This window comes from Gossypium raimondii, chromosome 3 (assembly GCF_025698545.1).
Source record: "Gossypium raimondii isolate GPD5lz chromosome 3, ASM2569854v1, whole genome shotgun sequence".
NCBI lineage: Eukaryota > Viridiplantae > Streptophyta > Magnoliopsida > Malvales > Malvaceae > Gossypium > Gossypium raimondii.
The window spans coordinates 39,526,557-39,547,205 of record NC_068567.1 but is presented as its reverse complement, the minus strand read 5'-3'; the positions used below and the strand labels follow the sequence as shown (position 1 = coordinate 39,547,205).

General features: G+C 29.7%; 1 protein-coding gene across 2 annotated transcripts; it reads right to left on the bottom strand.

Moving 5' to 3' along the window:
- Nucleotides 1-4,381: 4,381 nt before the first annotated feature.
- Nucleotides 4,382-6,388, bottom strand: LOC105796168 (protein CRABS CLAW). Of its 2 annotated transcripts, none has more exons than XM_052627794.1 (7): nt 6,171-6,388; nt 5,705-5,839; nt 5,351-5,450; nt 5,178-5,226; nt 5,021-5,096; nt 4,775-4,838; nt 4,382-4,668 (listed from the first exon to the last, which is right to left on the bottom strand). In XM_052627794.1, the coding sequence occupies exons 1-7, from the start codon at nt 6,261-6,263 to the stop codon at nt 4,658-4,660; spliced, it is 528 nt and encodes a 175-aa protein (XP_052483754.1). In that variant the 5' UTR covers nt 6,264-6,388; the 3' UTR covers nt 4,382-4,657. The 2 variants fall into 2 exon arrangements, with proteins under 2 accessions (XP_052483754.1, XP_012481221.1); XM_012625767.2 differs by having other exon boundaries at nt 4,779-4,838.
- Between the last annotated feature and the right edge of the window lie 14,261 nt (nt 6,389-20,649).

Below are 20,649 nucleotides of genomic sequence, written 5' to 3'. Positions count from 1 at the left end.
TAGATCAAATACGCCCATTTTCAAAACTAACAAATTACTATGGCAGATACCCGTTTTATCATACAGATACACACTTCTTTTTAGAACTTCCTTTATCTAATTCAACCAAATTAACCTTAGATGTTTCATAAGCTTATCATAGAAGTATCTATCATAGAACAATTAGAATTTACCCAGATCTTACTAGAATGGCGGATAAGCATACCTTATCAAATAAACTTAGCATAGTACGCCATAAGGGCCAAATAGAATACACTAGAAAGACATCATACAGATTCACATTTTTACTATCTCAATAGACTTTCACAGAAGGTGCCATGGGTATCTCCCCTATGCACTTATACATAACTTCATATATCATGATCTGCCAATTCGATTTACACATTATCGAAGGCTACACTACGAACATACATATAGGCATATCTTGCCATGGATCTCAGTCACATGGACTATCGTGATCTGTCAATTCAGTCTTCAGCTTACTAGAGGCTACACCGTGAGTGTTCTCATATAATACGATTCCATAGGTCTTAACCTCAAGGTCTTACACTTAATTTCATATTGTGATCTTCCAATCTGATTAGTAATAAAACTATCATACCAAAGGCTTCACAAAGGAACATTTTCTCAACATGTATTTACCCATATAATTTCGCATTCCAGACTGAACTCATATTTCCTGTTTATCAAACTTTACATGTATTCTTACCCTTTAACATTCTTTTTTCAATAGAACTTTATACATATCATTATAACCCATATCTCCTATTTACTATACTCATACACTTATATATTGCAGTTTACATATATATATATATGCTTCTACTTGAACAATTTGCATAAGATATTCAAAATAGAGACTCACCTGATACTTGTAATTCTAAGCTCCAAACTTGGACATCCTTTTCGAACCAGCCTCAACAACTGCTTATAGACCATAGGACCACCATTAAAACTCATTTACATACAATTTACTGTCATCTTAAACTTTGATAACCTCCATGCCTATACTTACAACTTATTATTCATATACCACATACAGACTCACTCTTTCAAAAACATCTAACATGCAGAACTATAATACTTACCCAGAGATGGAATAGTCACTGGTTAAACCAATAATCCTTGACTTCCAGCTTAATGAGGAAAACATACCATTGGATTTAAGAAAAAGAATCAGAAAGTACTATCAAAGGAAGAAGAAAAACCTTTCTCAAAACCCTTCTCACACATATCAATATGACCCATCCTACCTAGTAAAACTTAACAAGTGTCACACATTTTAGAATTTGTCTTCTTAATGGTCTACAGTTTTCAAGAGAAATATAAATGAGAATCCTACATTATAAATATCATACTAGTCTATCCAGTTAGTTCCTAACTAGGTTACTTTACAACCTAACTAGCACAGTACTTTAGACAAACAAGGTGTAATATACCTTTGGCGATAATTCATATTATACTTACCCCCTTTCACTTAACACTATCTTTTCCTTTAAATAGCAGAATATCCTGAAATAAAATATTCACTTACATTTATGGTAGTTACTATACAGCCACACTTATGTGCCAAAAGAAACATATGGGTGGATTACACTTCGCCAAACAGATTATTTTGCCACTATAGGCAAAAATCTTAGGTCCGCCAGACTTAGGGTGTGACAAGTATATCAACTAATACTTAGTAGATACATACTTTAATTTAATGTTTCCATTCTCTGCCAAATATTTAATGAAGTGATATCATATATCAATATGCTTGGTCCTTGAATGACACATAAATTCTTTGAGATATTGTCCCCATTGAAGTTGTCACAATATGCAATTGCAACTTACAGTGCAATTCCAAAATCTTCATGTTTTTGCCTTATTCACAATAGTTACATGCAATAACTTCCAGCGGTTATATACCCAACTTGTACAGTTGAAAATGATATTGAATATTTCTTCTTACTATACCAAGAAATCAAATTCAAACCTAAACAAAAACATCTTCCACAATTATTCTTCTTATAAACCATAGTACCTTTCGCTTGTCCATACTTTGTGGCGTTCTCTAAGATTTAGATGACCATAAATGCAATAAAGCCAAAATGACTCAGAAGATTCCTCCATATACAAAAACAAAATAATGTTATCCATAAAAATAGCCTTACATCTTAAAAAGGCTTTCCACATTATGGTTGTTCCTCATATCCTTCCAACATAGGTTATACCAACAATAAAATCAACACTAGATTTGGTTTCCATAAAACACATATTAACCTTGAATCAACGATTCAACTGCTCATAAGAAAATGAAGTTAAGGGTTGAGACAATCCCTTAACAACCTAATTAAATAAAATCATGTTGAATTGGGAGGTTGATACTAGATAGCTTGTTTAAGCTCATTTGCTTTTTTATTGATTTCCTTGCTTATTTGCTTGAGTTGGTTCTAGGGTAGCTTCATTTTGGTTATCATTATCCTCTAGCATTTGGTTTCCCTCCACCAACTTATTGTTCTCATCTACAACGATTGGCTTTATAGAATTTGTTTCCATGTGCTTCTTATTAGCAACATATTGGCTTCGCATAGAAGGATTAGACACAACAAAAATAAAAAGTTTATTAGTATTAGGAGCTTCGGGCAGAAACTCAAATCTATCTCATTGAAATGGATATGGATTTTTGGTTCTAATTGCCATCCTCGACAAAAGTTCAATAAAAGTAAATCACCTTGGTTATGACTCGTTGCAAAAAAATAGAACTTCTAAATAAATTTTTTTCAACATCAAAATTTGTTTTCAAAACTAAAACATGTTCATATGCTCTCCATTTCATCTTTTACTAGGCCCTCAATCTCCTGGTCCTCATAAGTACAACTTGGCATAGAATGGCAAATCATCCCACACCTAATACACACTTTGCAAACTTGCTTGTACCGATACTCAATCCATTTTAAAACTTTTTTATCTCTTTGAATGACACATCCAGCCCTCTATAGATGCCACAGACAAATTACAACACAAATTCTAAAGAATTTGATATTTCTTAGGGTGTTGTCGCTCAAATCCACCTAGCTATGTGCTCTACTATTTGATTTATCCTATTAGCCATAAATGGCTTCAAGTTTTCAAATGAAAGTCCCTATATTTGAACCTAAACATGTATGGTAAGGAAAAGTACCAAACTTGGGGTAAAATTTTGGGGTCCACTTAGTGGTCATTAACAAGGCCTCATCTAGTACCCAAAAGGCTTCTCTCTGAATTATATGCAAGTTTGACATCCTGTCAAAATGAATGACATAAAAACTATCATCCCTATTGATAACGATTGCATGTCTATGCAAGTTCCACACCCTGTTAACAAGCCTTTGTAGGTACCATGCTAAGAACTCTCAAAAGTCATTAAAATAGGTAATAAAATTATAATGATCCTATAGGCTCTACTTATTGTAAGATCATCATGATTGAACATGATAATAGGCCCTCATCTCACTGGCACATTCTTGATAGGGTATAAATCTGTCTCTATCTCTAAGAGGAATATTATGTTGGAAGGAGGAGGAAGAGAAATAATTTCTAAAGAAGATTTTGATGGAGGAAGAGAGAAAAATATTAGGAAGAGGAATTTTGAAACACATTTCTACTTATGAATTTATTTTCTTCTTTTACTTTAGAACAGTCAACTCATGTAATTTCATTACTACGAGGGGGTATTTATAAGAACTTGGGACATTCCCAAAGATAAATAACATAAGTTCTAAGTACTTTCCCCAAGCATAAACTAACATAAGGTTAATTACACTTCTTATCCATGTCTAAAACCAACTAATAATATACTCATACTTCTAAGTACATAATCTAAAATTATTTCAAATTACAATATCTAACATATTATCCATTTGCAAAGAAGAAGGGGCAGTAGAAGAATCAATGGGGAAGGTTGAAGAGGTTGTTTGAAGTGTTTGCATATACCTTTTTACATGCATGGTCCTTTAAATAGGGTTTAAATCTCGATAAGGCCACATTATTAACTTGATTCGAAGAGGCGACATTTTTCAAGAAAGAAATGATGGGGTGTAGCAAAGTGAATCAACACAGAAGAAAAAAAAAGGAGAAAAGCTCTCAATGAGAGAATCTGCCTCACAATCTTCATTAAGATCACATAATATGTTATTTTTTGCATTCATATCTCTATCACACAATAGAACAAAACACCAATGTTTAACTATTAATTAATTGTAGTACTAGGTTCGGTTCACCTGTGATATAAACATGATTAAATTCAGTTCTGGATTCTAATTAAAGAAAAACTTCAATCTAAATTATCTTTATTAAATTCAAAAGTAATGCATAAATTATAAACAAAAATATAATCCAAATAACAACTTCATCAACTCTTTCCCGCTCTGGAATATTAATAACCAAGCATAAAAGCAATTAGATCATGCATTAGATATAGTGCCAGAAAAGTCAGATACATATTGTTCATTGGAAGGCCAATACCCTAAAACTAGACGACATTAATAATAATTAGATATGATACTAAGAAAGTTTTAAGACACAAAAGTTACGTTAAATACGCCCTAAAGTTTTGGTAGCAGTCAATGACTCAAATCTCCATATCTAGCCTTCTCTCATTAGCTTTGTTCTTGCATGCAACTTTCACACATTATCATTTTGTTCCTGCAAAATTTTCATAGAAGCCCTAAAAGGAATCAGCCCCAGCCCTTTTCCAAATCCCATAATCAGAACATTTTTACCATTATATATATATAGTGTATTTGCTTACTTACATTGCTGCTACTTCCACAAACGGATGATGCTGCTGGAGAATTTGGGATGTACCGAGCCCACTGTTCCCATTTCCCAGCAAGTCAGCATAAGAATAAGAATCCAAATTGTCATAAAAATTGAAGATAATTAAGCTATATTTATTATAAACAGGGTGGGTGTTCTTAAGTTTTTATTCAGAGAAAAGAAAAATAAAAAACCTCGATGGCAAGTAGATAGATGAAATAGTATATATGTCTCTTACATTTTTAGCAGCTGCACTGAAAGCTTCACGATGGGGTATCTCAGGATTTGCTGCTTTAATGCGCTGTATTTCCTCCCTTTCAATTTGGGAAAAGAATTGATGTGAGAGAGAAAAAAAAACATATAGTATCATAGCAGAAACAGCAATATTTCATTACTTCATAAACCGATTGTAAGCAGATGGAAGCCTGTGTTTCTTCTCGGGAGCTGAAAAAAGAAAAAGAAAAAGAAAGTAGCAGTTTCCAATTAATCCAAACATATTGGAGAAACAAGGGTTGCAAGAAAATCAAAGGAGTATGATACTATTAAGGGTTTCCATATATATATATACGTTTTACAACAAATGGCGCTTTAGGAGATGATGGCTCGCTCGATGTTGATGAAGATGGCGATGGAAACTGAGTACCTTTCCTGAAATCACCGCAGAAACTCTGCATCTCCTTGACATGAACAAACTTCATTCCATTACTAATCAAATCAAATCAACTCTTGTCTGTTCTATTTTACTTTGAGGTGTGTAATATAAATGTGCATGCATAATTGTGAAAGGTAATACAAGAATATATAGAAAAGAAATGGAGATTTGCTTCCTAACTGTAATTGTATGCTAGAACTAATAGTGGCATGCACTTGGTTTCCACCTCTGATGCTTTTATTTCTCTTGGTTTAAAAATGGAAAACGTACCTGGAGAGTGAGGCTGGTTTGGGGATCGAGGCATTGACCTTGCAGTGGAGGTCTGGTGCTGAGAAAAGAAAGGTTACTGCAATGACCACATTTCACTGTCACTGTTTCAAGCAATCTTTTGCATGGGATCCCAACCTATCAAAAACCAATTCAGATCAAGAAAATACTAGAAAATGGGCACAATTACGGAGACATAATAAACATATATACAAACCCCAAACCAGCATCTTATGAGAACATCAAACACAAAACTTGCAGCTTAATTTCATTATAGATGAGGTTAGCTCCCGAGACCCTAATAATCTATGTACTAGCCAGTAAGGATTTTAATAGCGTGTTGCTTCGCAGCGACTGGCTTTGATATTAACTGGCGCAATTGATTTCAATAACAGTTCGTTGTATTTGCAGCTACAATAAATAATAATAATGATAACCATGGAGCTCCATATTGGGAGTGAAATTATACCGCAAGAACAGTGTTGCAGAAGTTGCAGCGGACATAGCAAAGATGCTCGGATTGTGGAACCAAGTCCATCCCAACTTTGTCTTCAAGGTTCATATTATCAAAGAGAGAGGTGTGGGTTTCAGAAGCTTAGGGTTTTCGATAGGAGGAGAGTGGGCTATTGCTAGATGGTGGGTCTTTTTTTCTTTATTTTTCAAAAGAGGATGGGTTGATATGGAGGCAAGATCGAGAGTCAAAAAGAAAATCTAGCGTTACTAATATCAGTTGTCACAGTACCTGGTACCTGCTCTGCAATTTACGGACACACGCTCCTCCACCAATTTCATTTTTCATTTCTTTTATTTTCTTCAAATATTCAATTTTCATATTAGTTTCAAATTTCATAATTTTTTTCAATTTCATTCCTGATTTTGGATTTATATCATCTCTTGAAATATTTTATAAATTATATAGAACTTAAGAAAATTTTAAAAAATTTTAAACATTATAAACAAATTATAACATTTTTAAAATTTAAAAAATAACGATTAACAAAATCTAAATTTAATAATCAAATTAAAAAAAATTCGAGACTAATGTAAAAAAAACATTCAATGATTAAAGTAAAAAAAAATGTAGTCAATTATATTTTGACGTAATTAATTATAATTACTTATGCCTAAGCAATCATGACCCGTCCATGGGCCGGGCGGCCCGGCCCGGCCCGACGGCCAGCCCGAAATATGGGAGGGTTTGGGTAAAAATATAGGCCCGAAATATGTGCTTGGGCAGAATTTTTTTGGCCCGGGCCCGGCCCGAAAATATATTAAATATATATTTTAAGTTTTTTATGTTTTAAGTTTTTTATGTTTAAAAAATATATATATTTATTTTTATGTTTAAGTTTTTAGTTTTAGTTTTCAATTTTATTTTTATGTTTTCAATTTCATTTCCCCGACATTTACTCTTCTTTTCTAAAATATATATATTTATTTTTATGTTTAAGTTTTTAGTTTAAGTTTTCAATTTTATTTTTATGTTTTCAATTTTATTTTTAGTTTTCAATTTCATTTCCCGACAAACTGTAGAAAGGAAGTCAATGCATGATACAAATTGAAAGTGATAACATTGGTATTTGGTAAATCCTGCACATAACAATTGACAGGATAGCAATTGAAAGTGATAACATTGGTATTTGGTAAATTCTGCACATAACAATTGACAGGATAGCAATTGAAAGTGATAACATTGGTGTAATATTGGTTGGATATTGGGTGGTTTTAAGATAATAAAAAATGTAAACTTATTTGTTTACAAAAATATTTGATAATACAAAAATGTAAACTAATCAAATGTTAGATTTTGTTACAACAATTAATATAATTAACAATTAATATAATTAATAATTTGATAATTTTACTAATCAAATGTTAGATTTTATTACAACAATTAATACAATTAATAATTAATAATTTGATAATTTTACTAACAATTAATTTTAATAACAATTAGTTTTAATTTTATCAAAAAAATTAATTTTAATTAAAAACGGGTCGGGCCGGGCTCGGGCCCCATATTTTTTCTTCGGGCCGGGCCTGGACAAAATCTCAGGCCCGGCCCGGCCCATGGACAAGTCTAATTCTAAGTAGTGGGTTTGAATGATTTGATTGCAAATGGAGCACATCAGTTATATTTTTTAGTTACTTTTATACAATAATAATATTTTAATTTTTGGCATATATTTTATTTTTAAAATGTAATTATATATATTTTATTGAGCTCTTTTAAATAATCTAAAAAATATTAATGGGAGATAATTTTCATACATTTTGATATTCTAAACATTTAACTAAATTAAAAAATTTTGTTATTAATTTTTATACTAATTTTAACTAAGGGTGTGTTTGATAAACTGTTGAAAATTTTCATGAAAATAAAAATTTCAACATGTAATATTTTAAATGTGTTTGATAACCATTTTAACTTTTTACTTAATATAAAATTATCAACAAAAAGGTGTTGAATAAAATAAGTAAGTAGGTAGTTACTTATCACTTAATGTAGAAAAATTCAGTTGATTTTTATTTTATTAAAAATTAAAATAAATTATTCTTTAAAAATTCAGATATTCAAATTACTATATTTATCTTTCAGTCCAAAAATCTCCAAAATTATATACTTAATAAGATTCAATAAAAGATAAATAATCTTTTAAAATTAATATTTACTTTTATCAAATGAAATAATTATGTTCACCACTTATATTTGCTAATTTACCAAAAAATTCTAATATAAATTTTGTACTTCAATATTTAGTAGTAAAAATTCAGTACTTAAATTTTCAGTTTATTAGACACACCCTAAATTACATAATATTTATTATCAATCATTTATACTTGGTCAAGAACCAACTAATTATGACATTGAATATATGTTAAATATAACAGAGGGTATAGCCAAACAAATATGGAATGCTAGAATATGAGATAAAATTGTACACAATATTTAATTTTCTTGTTAATTTTATTTAGTAATTTTACTATTGCTATTTTCTTGAACTAACATATTAAAAGATTTGGTTTTAAATTTTGTTACTTGTATAGAGAACCTCAAGTATTATTATTTTTCAATATTAATTAGTATTTTTAGAATTTAAAATTATATAATTGTGTAGTTGCAATTTATACTACCAAATATAATATATAAATTATGACATAATTATACTTTGTCAGTCAAACATAATGACTTATTTATACTACCAAATATAATATAAAAGTTATGACATAATTTATACTACCAAATATAATATAGTATTTTACTTTATTTTTACATAATGACTTATTTCACCTTTAACCTTAAAGAAAAGTCATTTTAGTTCTCTATTCAATTTTGGCATCTTTTAGCCATTGAACTTGTGTTTTTGTCAACCAAAAATGGATGAAAAAGTTAATATTTGTTAACGTTGCTAATGTGGCATCCATGAGTATACGTTAACAATCAATTATTTAAAAAAATAAAAAAAATACAATTGAAATTGTTAAAAATGTATAATTTATTTAATAACAAAAATTTTAACAATATTCTATAATATAAAAATATTAGAATTGCAAATAGTTTGTATGAAGTAACAAATTCTCAAAGATTGGATGGAATCGAATCAACCAATCGGATTCCCTGGTTTGAGAATGCCCGGATAACTTGGAAACATATCTTGAGATTCATGACTTATCTTGGACTTTATGAAGATATTATCATTGTTGATTGTGCCACTATTTTATTATTATTTTTTATTGTAATTGATCTTTATCGTAACAAGCTTTAAACTCTTATATATTGAAAGGCTTGTGTTGGTAAAAGTGTGTGGAAAAATTTAGCACTTATGTTGTTATTTACAATTTGGTTTTTTAGTGGATTTTATTAGTAAACAAATGAGTAACTTGAATCAATAAATAAATACTTAGACATGAGTGATCTAGATCTTTAGGTGCAAAGGTGAAGTTACCTGTAACCTCCCCAACTCGACTTAGACTTTAGGCCCGAATTCGGAAGATTATATTAACCATCCGAATGGCCCAGAATGCTATCGAAGTTTATAAAATAGTCGTATAGAAACTTTTGTTTAATTTATAGGAAAACTTGGTTAAATTTTCAGAAAAACTCATGAATTAATAAAAACCAATTAAGTTATACGTTTTCGTATAATGGTGATTTCCTTTGAAACTTAGCTAATTCCTAATTTATTTATTACCCAAAATTTAATTATAACCTAGCAGCAGAAAGAAATATTCAATATAGTTTTTAGTAAAAGTCGGGGCTCATGCATATCTAATTAATATTCATAATATGATATCCTAAACTCATATTAAATGCCATGCAAGCTACGTATAAAAAAAAACCAAATCCTATGTCTTATGCCATAGTTCAAAATAAAATAATACAAAGTCTAAATAATAGAATTATCAAATAAAAATCTTAAAATATTTTAATAGATAAAACGAAGCCGAGACCTTCCTGATGTCGTGTCTGCGTCCTAACCTGATGGGTTATCTGTAGAGAATGAAACAAGTAGGGAGTGAGCTATGAAGCTCAGTGTGAGTTCTATTACAAGAAAATTAGTGCAAATGACTAACCATACAAAAACACGACACATAGAGTAACCCACAATAGTAATTTTAGATTATCAATATTTCAAATCACTTAACAGTATATATATATGACATCTTAGAAATCTCAAAATTGTATGCATATGCTTTTATGAATACAGTACAGTTTTTGTTTAACAGAAAAGGTCCTACCCTACCGCTACACATCACAATGGGAGTTCCCCTGAACTCCAACCACCTACACACCTGGTTGTTGTTTTAACCACCAATGGTTTACAAATAAACTGTTAATGGCTGTGGACACACAGCAAAAACACCGCAGATGGAATTTGCTTATGGTTGTGAGTACACAACAAAAACACCGCAGATAGAATCTGCCTAGGGCTGTGGGTACACAACAAAATAATACAGATAAAATCTGCCACTGGTTGTGGATGCACAACATGTTTGAAGGTAAAAGCTGCCAATAGATTGTGGATGCGCAGCATAATTGCAATTAGGGGAAAAACACTACCAACGGTTGTGGGTGTATAGCAAGTTTGAAAATGAACTACCAATACTTTCTCCGTACATATCATCCCACCTCGTGTAATGCAATAAAGTATATTCAAAACAGATCAATACGGTAGCATTTAATATGCTTTTAACAGAACAACACGGTAGCAATTACTATACTTCTAACTAATCAATTCAATAGCAAAAGACATGCTTATCATGTGTTCAGTTTAACAGTAACATTAGTCATGCTGAACATACCATCAGAAGCACAAATACATTAGGCATATATTATTCACATAACATGCATATACAATAATAGTTCAGTTAACTAGAACATGCATTCCAATATTCATATTCTCAAATATTCAATTGAAAGAAATAAAGTTCTAAAAATAGTTCGGGGACTACCTAGGGACTAAATTGAACAAATTATAAAATTCTGGGAAAAATTGTAAAATGTGAAAAATAGGGGTCACACAACCGTGTGGCCAAGCCATGTGAGAGGGTTGAAACTGTGTGGAGGGGTTAATGTCCGTGTAATCGACTGTGGTCGTGTGGATTTTGCAAAATTAAGCTACAGGGAAGACACAGTCATATGGTAAGCCGAGTGAGATTCGAACTAGCCTAGGGTTTCAGAGGCACATGACCATATGAGGGGCTGTGTGGTCCATACGCCCGTGTGGCAGATCGTGTGGCCCTAATCCTAGACACGGTTTGCCTCGATTTGCTTGTAAGAGAACACACACCTTTTATCGGAAGCCTAAACGATGTCCTTTACAATCAAGTCTGATCTAACACACCTAAAACAGGTCCTTCAAATGATGTATTCGCATGAATTAACAATTGGTTTCAACATTTGATAAGATTAATGGAACGATCCGGCAAGAATTGCAAGATAACATAATTGGATTGAAAGATTAGTGTGGATTGTTGCTATTTCAGTTTTTATAAGTTTTACTAATTGATATGATAATGCTTATTAAACTTTTGACGAATATTTGGGGCTATGGACGATGAATTTGACAATCGGTGGAGAAACGGTTTAACGAAAATTGATTTTGATTTGAGAAAAGCAAAAATAATTCTTAGCAATAAAATGGAAGTATGATGAAAAGAAAAGGGGAGAAAAGGAAATAAGAATATATATAGAAAATGAGGAGCAATTCTAATTGGAATGAAAAATAAAACAAAACCCTAATGTCATTAGGAAAATAGGGACTAAATACTTAGGGTTTTCAAACTTCAAGGGGTTGTATGGTAATCTTCCTTTAATGCCGAAATAAAAGAAAATGAAGGGGTTTTGGGGTAGTTCAAACACGAGTCTCCAAAGGAGAGAAGCAAGCATGTAACCATTAGGCCTAGGGTTATTTCTTGTTAAATTTTCACTCCTAATGATATATATTTTAGTGTGATCTTTATCCTAGTTTGCTGAAATTTAAAAGAAAAGAAATGGGAGAGGAGTGATTTGAACCTAAGATCGCTAAAGAGTGCACAAACTACTTAACCATCAAGCCTATTCAATTTCTTGGGTTTTATTTTTGTGCAATTAACCTCTTTGGGGCATGACATTACCAAACCAATGTGTATGAGGACTTAAATCACTTAGTGTACGAGGTTGAAAGATATTGGATTATGCCTTTGAGCAAAGCTTCATAGACATAGGAAAATTAAATTGCATAAACAATTGTATTGTGTTCATCTTTGTTCTTTCATCGTGACAAAAGCAGTGAGCATTGCTTGTAGATTGCTCCCTATTCTTGCAAGTTTCGACTGTTTTTTACAAAAATCAATGATAAGATATGTTTAAATAATAACATAAAGATGGTGATGACATTAACATAAAAAAAATGAATTAATCTAAAATTCTATTAATAAATTATTTAAATAAACTTTTTATTTTTATTAGAGGTAAATGTTAAAACTATACGTGAACTTGATTTAATGTGCAATGCTATTCATGAAAATTTGATTTGATTCAATTTTTAAAATCATTAACATTATTATTAATGTAACACCATTTTATGTTTACACATTGCACAAATAAATAATTATATTTATCTAATATAAAATTAATTGATTGATTGATTTATTTCTTTAAATATGTATGATTGAATTAAAATTAAAGTTTCATATATATATTTGAACCACAATCAAAGTTCATATGTAGTTTTAGATTTATCCTTTTATTTATAACATTTAAAATCTAATATTTTTAGACAATCAATATATTCATATATAATATTTACTTTAGTTTATTATATAATAAAAATTAATAATTTATTACTTTATTATGATAATAAATTTTCATTATACTAAATACAAATAATTAAATAACATAAATGTTTTGTCAACTATTATAATTTAGAAAAAAATAAAGTTGCAACTTTTCTCTAATTAATATCTAATTTTTTTGTCTACATTAATACTTATACAATTAACTCTTTTTTAGTGCATTAAGATGCAATTACGTAGCACTTTAAAATTGTGGAATATCATCTCTTAAATAATAAAATATATAATTTTAAAAAATTAAAAGAAGTCAAAAGTATATAAAATTAAAATTATGAAAAATTAAAAATATATAGAGAAATGTAGAAAACCTTAATTAAGATTTTCATTAATTTTTTTCGTACCAATCTTAATTTTTATTTTCTTTCTAAAGCTTATAGGGACAACGTTTCAAAAATTTAAAAGATTATATGTATAGAGTCAGCATTTTTATAACAGCCTCGGTTTTTGTTAAAATTTTGAATGTCATAGGATTACACACCTATAACAACATTTGATATTTAAGTCATATTTTTATTTTAAAATTAAAAAATATAATATGTTAATAATATTATTAATTAGTGAGATTAGAGAACATCTTTAATAAAGTTTATAAATGTGATTTCATTTATTGAAAACTAATTTTATTTAATAAAACATGATTAATATATTTTTATGTAAATTTTAAATAATTTATTAAAATATTATTTTAAATAAAATATATGATTTCCATTTCACTTAGAATAGAATTAATAGTATTATATTTAATAATTGTTGTTATAAATAAAAAAATTGTTATGAAGTGTAAAAATAAGACATTAAAATTGATTATAAGACAATCTTCACAATATATATATATATATATATATTCTAAAATAAGATGTTATTTACTATAGAGGGTGAATATTAGATTGAAATAAGAAATTTCAAATATTTGAATCTTTTAATGACTTTTTAGTATTTCGTTTTATTTGGTTTGAAAATTTACAAGTGAGATAGAAATTAGAGGAAAAATAAATAAATTGAGAGATGTTGTAAGTAGTGACTATACTGAATAAGAATCAAAGAGAAATTGAAATTTATAGGTTTAAAAGAACAAAGGACATTATGAGTAATTGTTTGTTTGGAATTATTGGGCTGGGAGAATTTGGGTACAGTTTTTTAAATTGATTAATTCCATTGCAGAGAGGACACCAGAATTCGTTGTAGATGATGCCCATTTTCTTGGTACAGATGTTTTTTTTTTATTAGGATATTATTCTTGTCATATAAATTTTTTAATTTGATAATTTTTTTAAAAAAATAAATCTTTCTAAAAATACTTTTATAACTTTTATTTGTATATTTAAAAATATTTTCTGATTTTTAATATATATCTGTAGTTTTTTATTTTTCAAATTATGTATATGTTTTTATATTATATATATATAATTTTTAATTTTTAGTATTGTTTTAAAGTGTCATATCATTAAAACTTAATACTATTATAAAAAGCAATTTATTGCATAATCAAATATAAATTTAAATATAAACTTAAGATGTTAAAATAGATACCAACTTCTTTAAAATGAAATGAAATTAAATAGAGATAACTTATTTTCATTTTATCTCTTTTAAAAATGGATCCTACCTTTCATAACTCATGGAAATGACATACACTAATATTTTTTCTATCTATAACAAAATACCAAAGCCAAATATTTTATGAAAACAAAATACTAATATTAGATCCTAAAACTTAAATTCCATTGAATTCTAAATACTAAACTTTTTCTTATTCTAATCCCATTTAAATAATTTTATTTGATTTAAGATTTATTGTCCTTAAACTTGAAAACTCATTTTTATTTAACTTTAATAAATATAAATAAATTTTCTTTTACTAAAACTATTTATAATTTTTAAAAATATAATGATATTTTTATTGAATATTTTATAATATTTATTTTTATTTTATAATTTATAATATTTTAATAATTTAATTTTTTAAAATCAACCATTTATCCAAATAAAACAATTACAAATATTAACATTTTAAAAATCTAAAAAATTTAAAATTTTCATCCAACCACATTCTAAAAATTGCCCTATGAATTTATTGTTTTCTAGTTGTCATTATAAATTTTTCTCAATATTTTTATCATTATAATTGATTACATGTTGATTGAATAGTTATTGTCTAATAGTTGAATGTTATGATTTTTTTAACTACCAAAAACAAATATTATGATTTTTAAGCATCGAAAAAAATTATTTATCACATTAATCACTATTAATTTAGTGGTATAAGAGTTCTTTAAATGGTATTATAAGAATTCTCTGATGAATTTTTCTCCGACCCTTATGAATTTGTTTAATTATTAATTAATTAATTGATATATTATTATAATTTTATCTTTTTAAAATATAAAATATTATTTAATTTCAATTAACAATAAGGGTAATTTTGTTAATTTAAAAGTTTATTATATAGAGAAGTATTATAGATTATATATTATAGATAAAACTAGATATGCCGTGAAAAAGTAAAAAACTCTTTGCCCACATAGATGAATACGGAACATTTTGTTTAAAAAAATATAAGTAGAGAATAAAGTTTGAACAACAAATACAACTAACGTGATTCAAATCTAAATCATATCTGAGGCGGTGAACACTCTGACCTTTAGGTCATCATATGGGGTTCAATACGGAACAATCTTTTTGAGTGTGAATCAATAATAATAATAAAAGATTTACTCTTTTGTAATTTCAAAAGGTTATGGATTTAATCTTTATGCTTTAATATGGTCATTCTTAATGTATATATTTTTAAAATTTTAAAATTTTAGTTTTCACCAAATGATAATAGTTAAATTCATTAAGTTCGCTATTTCTAAAATTTAATGCACCAAATATATTATTATATATGTAATGCCATGTAAACTTGTTATTTCTATACAGTCCTCGCTAAAACTTCAATTACTAGATTAATGATGATAGTTGTGTCAAAACTTAAATTTCAAAATTCAAAAGTATAGGAACTTAGAAATGATCTAATTTAAGAATATGTACCAAATCTACAACTGTACTCATAGCACATGATTAATAATTGAATTTAAGCATAATGACTTATTTGACTCTCAAACTTTACAAAAAAAATCATTTTAGTCATCTATTTAATTTTTAACCTCTTTTAGCCCTTGAACTTGCATTTTATTATCAAATCACGCCAAAAGGATAGAAAAATTAACATTTATTAACTTTTCTAACGTGGTAATCCACGTGAATGTCATGTCAACAATTAATTAATTTTTTAAAAATTAAAATAAAATTTAAAAATATTTTTATACTGTTGTAATAACTTTAATAAATTTTAATTTTAAATATAGTTTTTTAAATTTTTAAATTAAAAATAATTAGTTATTGATGTGACAATTCACGTGTATAAAGTTAACTCCACAAGTTTAAGAGCTACAAAGACGAAAAATTAAGTGAACGGTCAAAATGATTTTTTTAAAGTTAGAGGGTCAAATAAGTTATTGTACTTGTATTTAACCAAATAAATTTAACTCATACTGTTTGGGTTAGGACTAAAATTTCAAATGTTAAAAAAGTACAGGGACTAAAATGATTTAAATTAAACCACAGAGACTAAAATTACAACTTTTGCAAAGTACAGAAACTAAAACTAATCAAACTAAAGCACAGAAGACTAAATCCACATCTTTTACAAATTACAGTGAAAAAAACAACCAAAACTTGAAAGAATCCTAAATAAAATTTGTATGGGGCTATCTTTTACCCGGATCTTCCGTATTATTGATGTATATCTTACTGGAATAAATACAATAAAGTAAAAAGGAACAAAACAAGCTCTCAAAAGCTCTCAAGACTCAGATCATCGTATCATAAGTTTCAGATGGATACACAGAGAAGACAAGGGACCAAGCCCCTTGAGTGTTGAGCATGTATGGTAATGGGAATCAAGTCATCAAAACTGTACATCATTCACAATATCTTGAAACCAAGTGTTTTCATTACAGCCAGACAGTAGTTACTAGGTAGAGCCAATGGCGATGGGAACCTAGTTTGGGACAGTGTGAAAAAGATAGTGAAGAGATGGGGTCCTGCCCAAGCATTCCATCTTTTGTGGGTGCAATGTAAAACAAGGAAACCTGAAAGAGACCGATGCTACAATCACATGTCAATGTCACACACGCACACTGTTGTCGGTGGGAGTAGTGTACTATATACAATGAAATTTATAGGAAGAAGAGGGGGAGGGGGGACACTGAGGAAAAATGGGGGTAGGGGTTCCCTGTCTTTTTGTGATGGGACGATTCCTCAATTTCCATACTTGGTAACAATGGTGGTTTGACACTCGGTTTCTTCACCTTTCTGTGCTGGTATAACTCGACTTTCCCAAGGCTAAAGAGTGCTTTTGCACTAAAGGGTTATTACTCTTCTATCTCCCAACGTACATGCTGGTTTTGCTTTTCATCACTGCATTCTGCCTTGGGTTTCTCCCAAACTTCATACGCATTTGTTGTTTGCCACGAGATTCCCCTAATTTCCCTGATATCCACCATTACTTGATGACTCATTTCGTACGTATAGAGTCCTATTGATTAACGAATATGGACACAATCATTGGATCTAACGTCACTCTCTTTCTTACCCATATCAGGAAACTTTTCAACTGTGATTGGACACCTCTTTGGCACTAGCTTCCAAGGTTACGATTAGGTTGGTTCGGATCAAATACTACCTTTACTGGCCAATTATAATAAACACATCAAACTTACTAATACGTTTATTATCACCGACTCGTTGCATGATTGCAAATTGTTGTACATGATCAGCAGTTTTACTTATGTATATAGTATTATATTATCTGTCTATTCAAAACTTATCATAATTTTAGCAAACTTAAAATGGGCTCCTACTTTAGCCAAGTTCATGCCCTGTGTTTATATAATAAGAATCAAACTTTTTCCTTTAGGACAAGCAATGATATACAATCAAGGTTGTTATATCGTTGTATATATATACACATATACTCCATTTCGATTTATAGAATATGCTGGCATGAAGTGTAACCTGCTTTTACCATGCTTTGATATTATTTGTGGCTTGGAACCTTTCTTTGTTATGTAACATGTTTTTTTTTTTTTTTAAATAATTACAAGTTACATAGTCGGTTTTATGATCCAAGTCTAGTCCTATTTGATAAACTGAGAGAAGTATTTAGGTAAAGCTCTCCCAACAATAACTGAATTATTAGTGTCATTAGTTAATCGGACACCAATTCACTTTAAAATTTAATTTAAATATTATTTTCTTTAAATAAGTAATATATTATTTTTAGAGTTGTGTGACCCAAATTCTAAGAGATTGCTTGCAAGTCAAGTTAAACAAAATATATTTTCTTTCTAAAAGATTTAGTATTTATTAGTATAATATATTTAGCATTTATTAGCATAATTTATTTGACTTACTAATTTAGCCTATAAATAGGTTCTTTTACAACCTTAGAAAATACACCCATTAGAGATTAGAACTCATAACCTATTTAGAGAATTTTGTGTTCACATTTTGAGGGTTATTTGTTTTTGGATTTTTCGGGGTTTAGTTTTTTACCTTCATCTTTTGTACTCTTCGTTTTTTTGCCATTATAGTAAAATTATTTTTGCCCGTAGTTTTTTATCCTCTTTGAAGGGGTTTTTCCACGTTAAATTTGTGTGTTCAATTTCTCAATTTATTGTGGTATTTTTGTTGTTGCTTAACCGGTTCGATCCTAACAAGTGATATCAGAGCTAATTTAATTTTCATAAATCAGCCCATTTAGAGATTAAAGCAACAAGGTTTGAAATTGAGAAGTTCGATAGTGAGGCAAATTTCAATCTGTGACAAGTTCGGATGATGGCAATTCTAGTTCAAACCGGCTTGAAAAAGGCTGTTACTGGGAAAAAGCCTGAGAATCTAAATCAAACAGAATGAGAAGAGCTTGATGAAAAGACCTTGTCTGCAATCCTGTTGTGCCTCGCGAATACGGTATTGTAGGAGGTATTGATGGAGAAGACCTCATCTTCCTTGTGGAAAAGGTTAGAAACTCTTTATGCGACTAAGTCTCTAGCTAACCATTCAGTGTTGAAACAACGTCTATTTACGTTTCTCATGAACGAATGTGAGCTTCTTAGAGATCACATCAGTCAATTCATTACTCTTTTAAATGATTTAAAGAACGTTGAGGTTCATATTGACGATGAAGATCAAGCTATGCTATTATTGTGCTCTTTACCCCCTTCATTCAAGTCTTTCAGGGAAACCCTGATTATGGCAGAGACAAACTCTTGTTCGAAGATGTGAAGGGTTATTTGTTGAGTAGAGACAAACTCGACAATGAATTTGGTTTGGATAGCAAGGCAGATAGGCAAGCTTCTGTTTTGGTGGCATCAAAGAAATGAGACAAAAGGTGTCGTTATTGTAAAAAGTTAGGTCACGTCAAAGCAGATTGTTATAAACTGTGAAATAAAAGAGCTACTGAGAGTAACGAGGAAGATGTAGCTGGTACTAATTTGGCCGATGAAAGCGGTTATGATTTCTTATTAGTGTCAACGAGCGATGTAACTCCAAGCTCACGTCCGAGTGGATCCTAGATTCGGGATGTTCTTTCCACATGTGTCCCAATAGAGAATGGTTCTCCACATACAGTTCGGTTGAAGGTGAAGTTGTGCGCATGGGAAACGATTCATCTAGTAAGATAATTGGTATTGGTACTATTAAAATTAGGATACATGATAGGATGATTAAGACACTCTCAAATGTCAAGTATGTACCTGATTTACGAAAGAATCTCATCTCCTTGAGTCTTTTAGACTTGAAAGAATGCAGAATCAACATCGAGTCGAGCGGCATTAAAGTATCTCGTGGAGCTCTCATTTTGTTAAAAGGTAAAAGAACAGACAATCTTTATATTCTGGAAGGTTCTACAGTGACCGGTGAAATTGGATGCCCCTCGTCCGTTACAGAATCGAAGTCAACTCGTTTGGAGCGGAGGCAACTTGGTCATAGGAGGGAAAAAGGTATGACCGTTTCGTTGAAGAGAGATTCTCTTTTGGATGCAGGTTTTGAAAAGCTAGGGCACTGTGTTCATAAAAATTAGACCCGGGTTAGTATTGATTTGGCAGTGCACAAGTCGTAGGCTAGAAATCTTCCAGCGTTTAAGCATAAATTCGACTCAGTTAATTCCCTGCATAGTTCAAGATAGGCCCATGGCGGGTTTTGGCAAAGATGGCGTTGTAAGAATTCGTGTCAAGATGGAGATTGTTAGAGTTGTGTGACCCAAATTCTAAGAGATTGCTTACAAGTCAAGTTAAACAAAATATATTTTCTTTCTAAAATATTTAGTATTTATTAGTATAATATATTTAACATTTATTAGCTTCGTTTATTTAACTTACTAATTTAGCATATAAATAGGTTCTTTTAGAACCTTAGAAAATACACCCATTAGAGATTAGAACTCATAACACATTTAGAGAATTTTATGTTTACGTTTTGAGGGTTCTTTGTTTTCGGATTTTTCAGGGTTTAGTTTTTTTATCTCTATCTTTTGTACTCTTCGTTCTTTTGCCATTATAGTAAATTTA

Bases quoted from the DNA above. Each gene is read 5' to 3' on its own strand.
- LOC105796168 (XM_012625767.2), bottom strand. From the start codon at position 6,263: ATGAACCTTGAAGACAAAGTTGGGATGGACTTGGTTCCACAATCCGAG. The intron at 5,840-6,170 runs GTATAATTTCAC...GGTTTTTGATAG, and splicing joins TCTGCAACACTGTTCTTGCG to GTTGGGATCCCATGCAAAAG. The intron at 5,097-5,177 runs GTAATGAAATAT...CCAAATTGAAAG, and splicing joins GCTTACAATCGGTTTATGAA to GGAGGAAATACAGCGCATTA.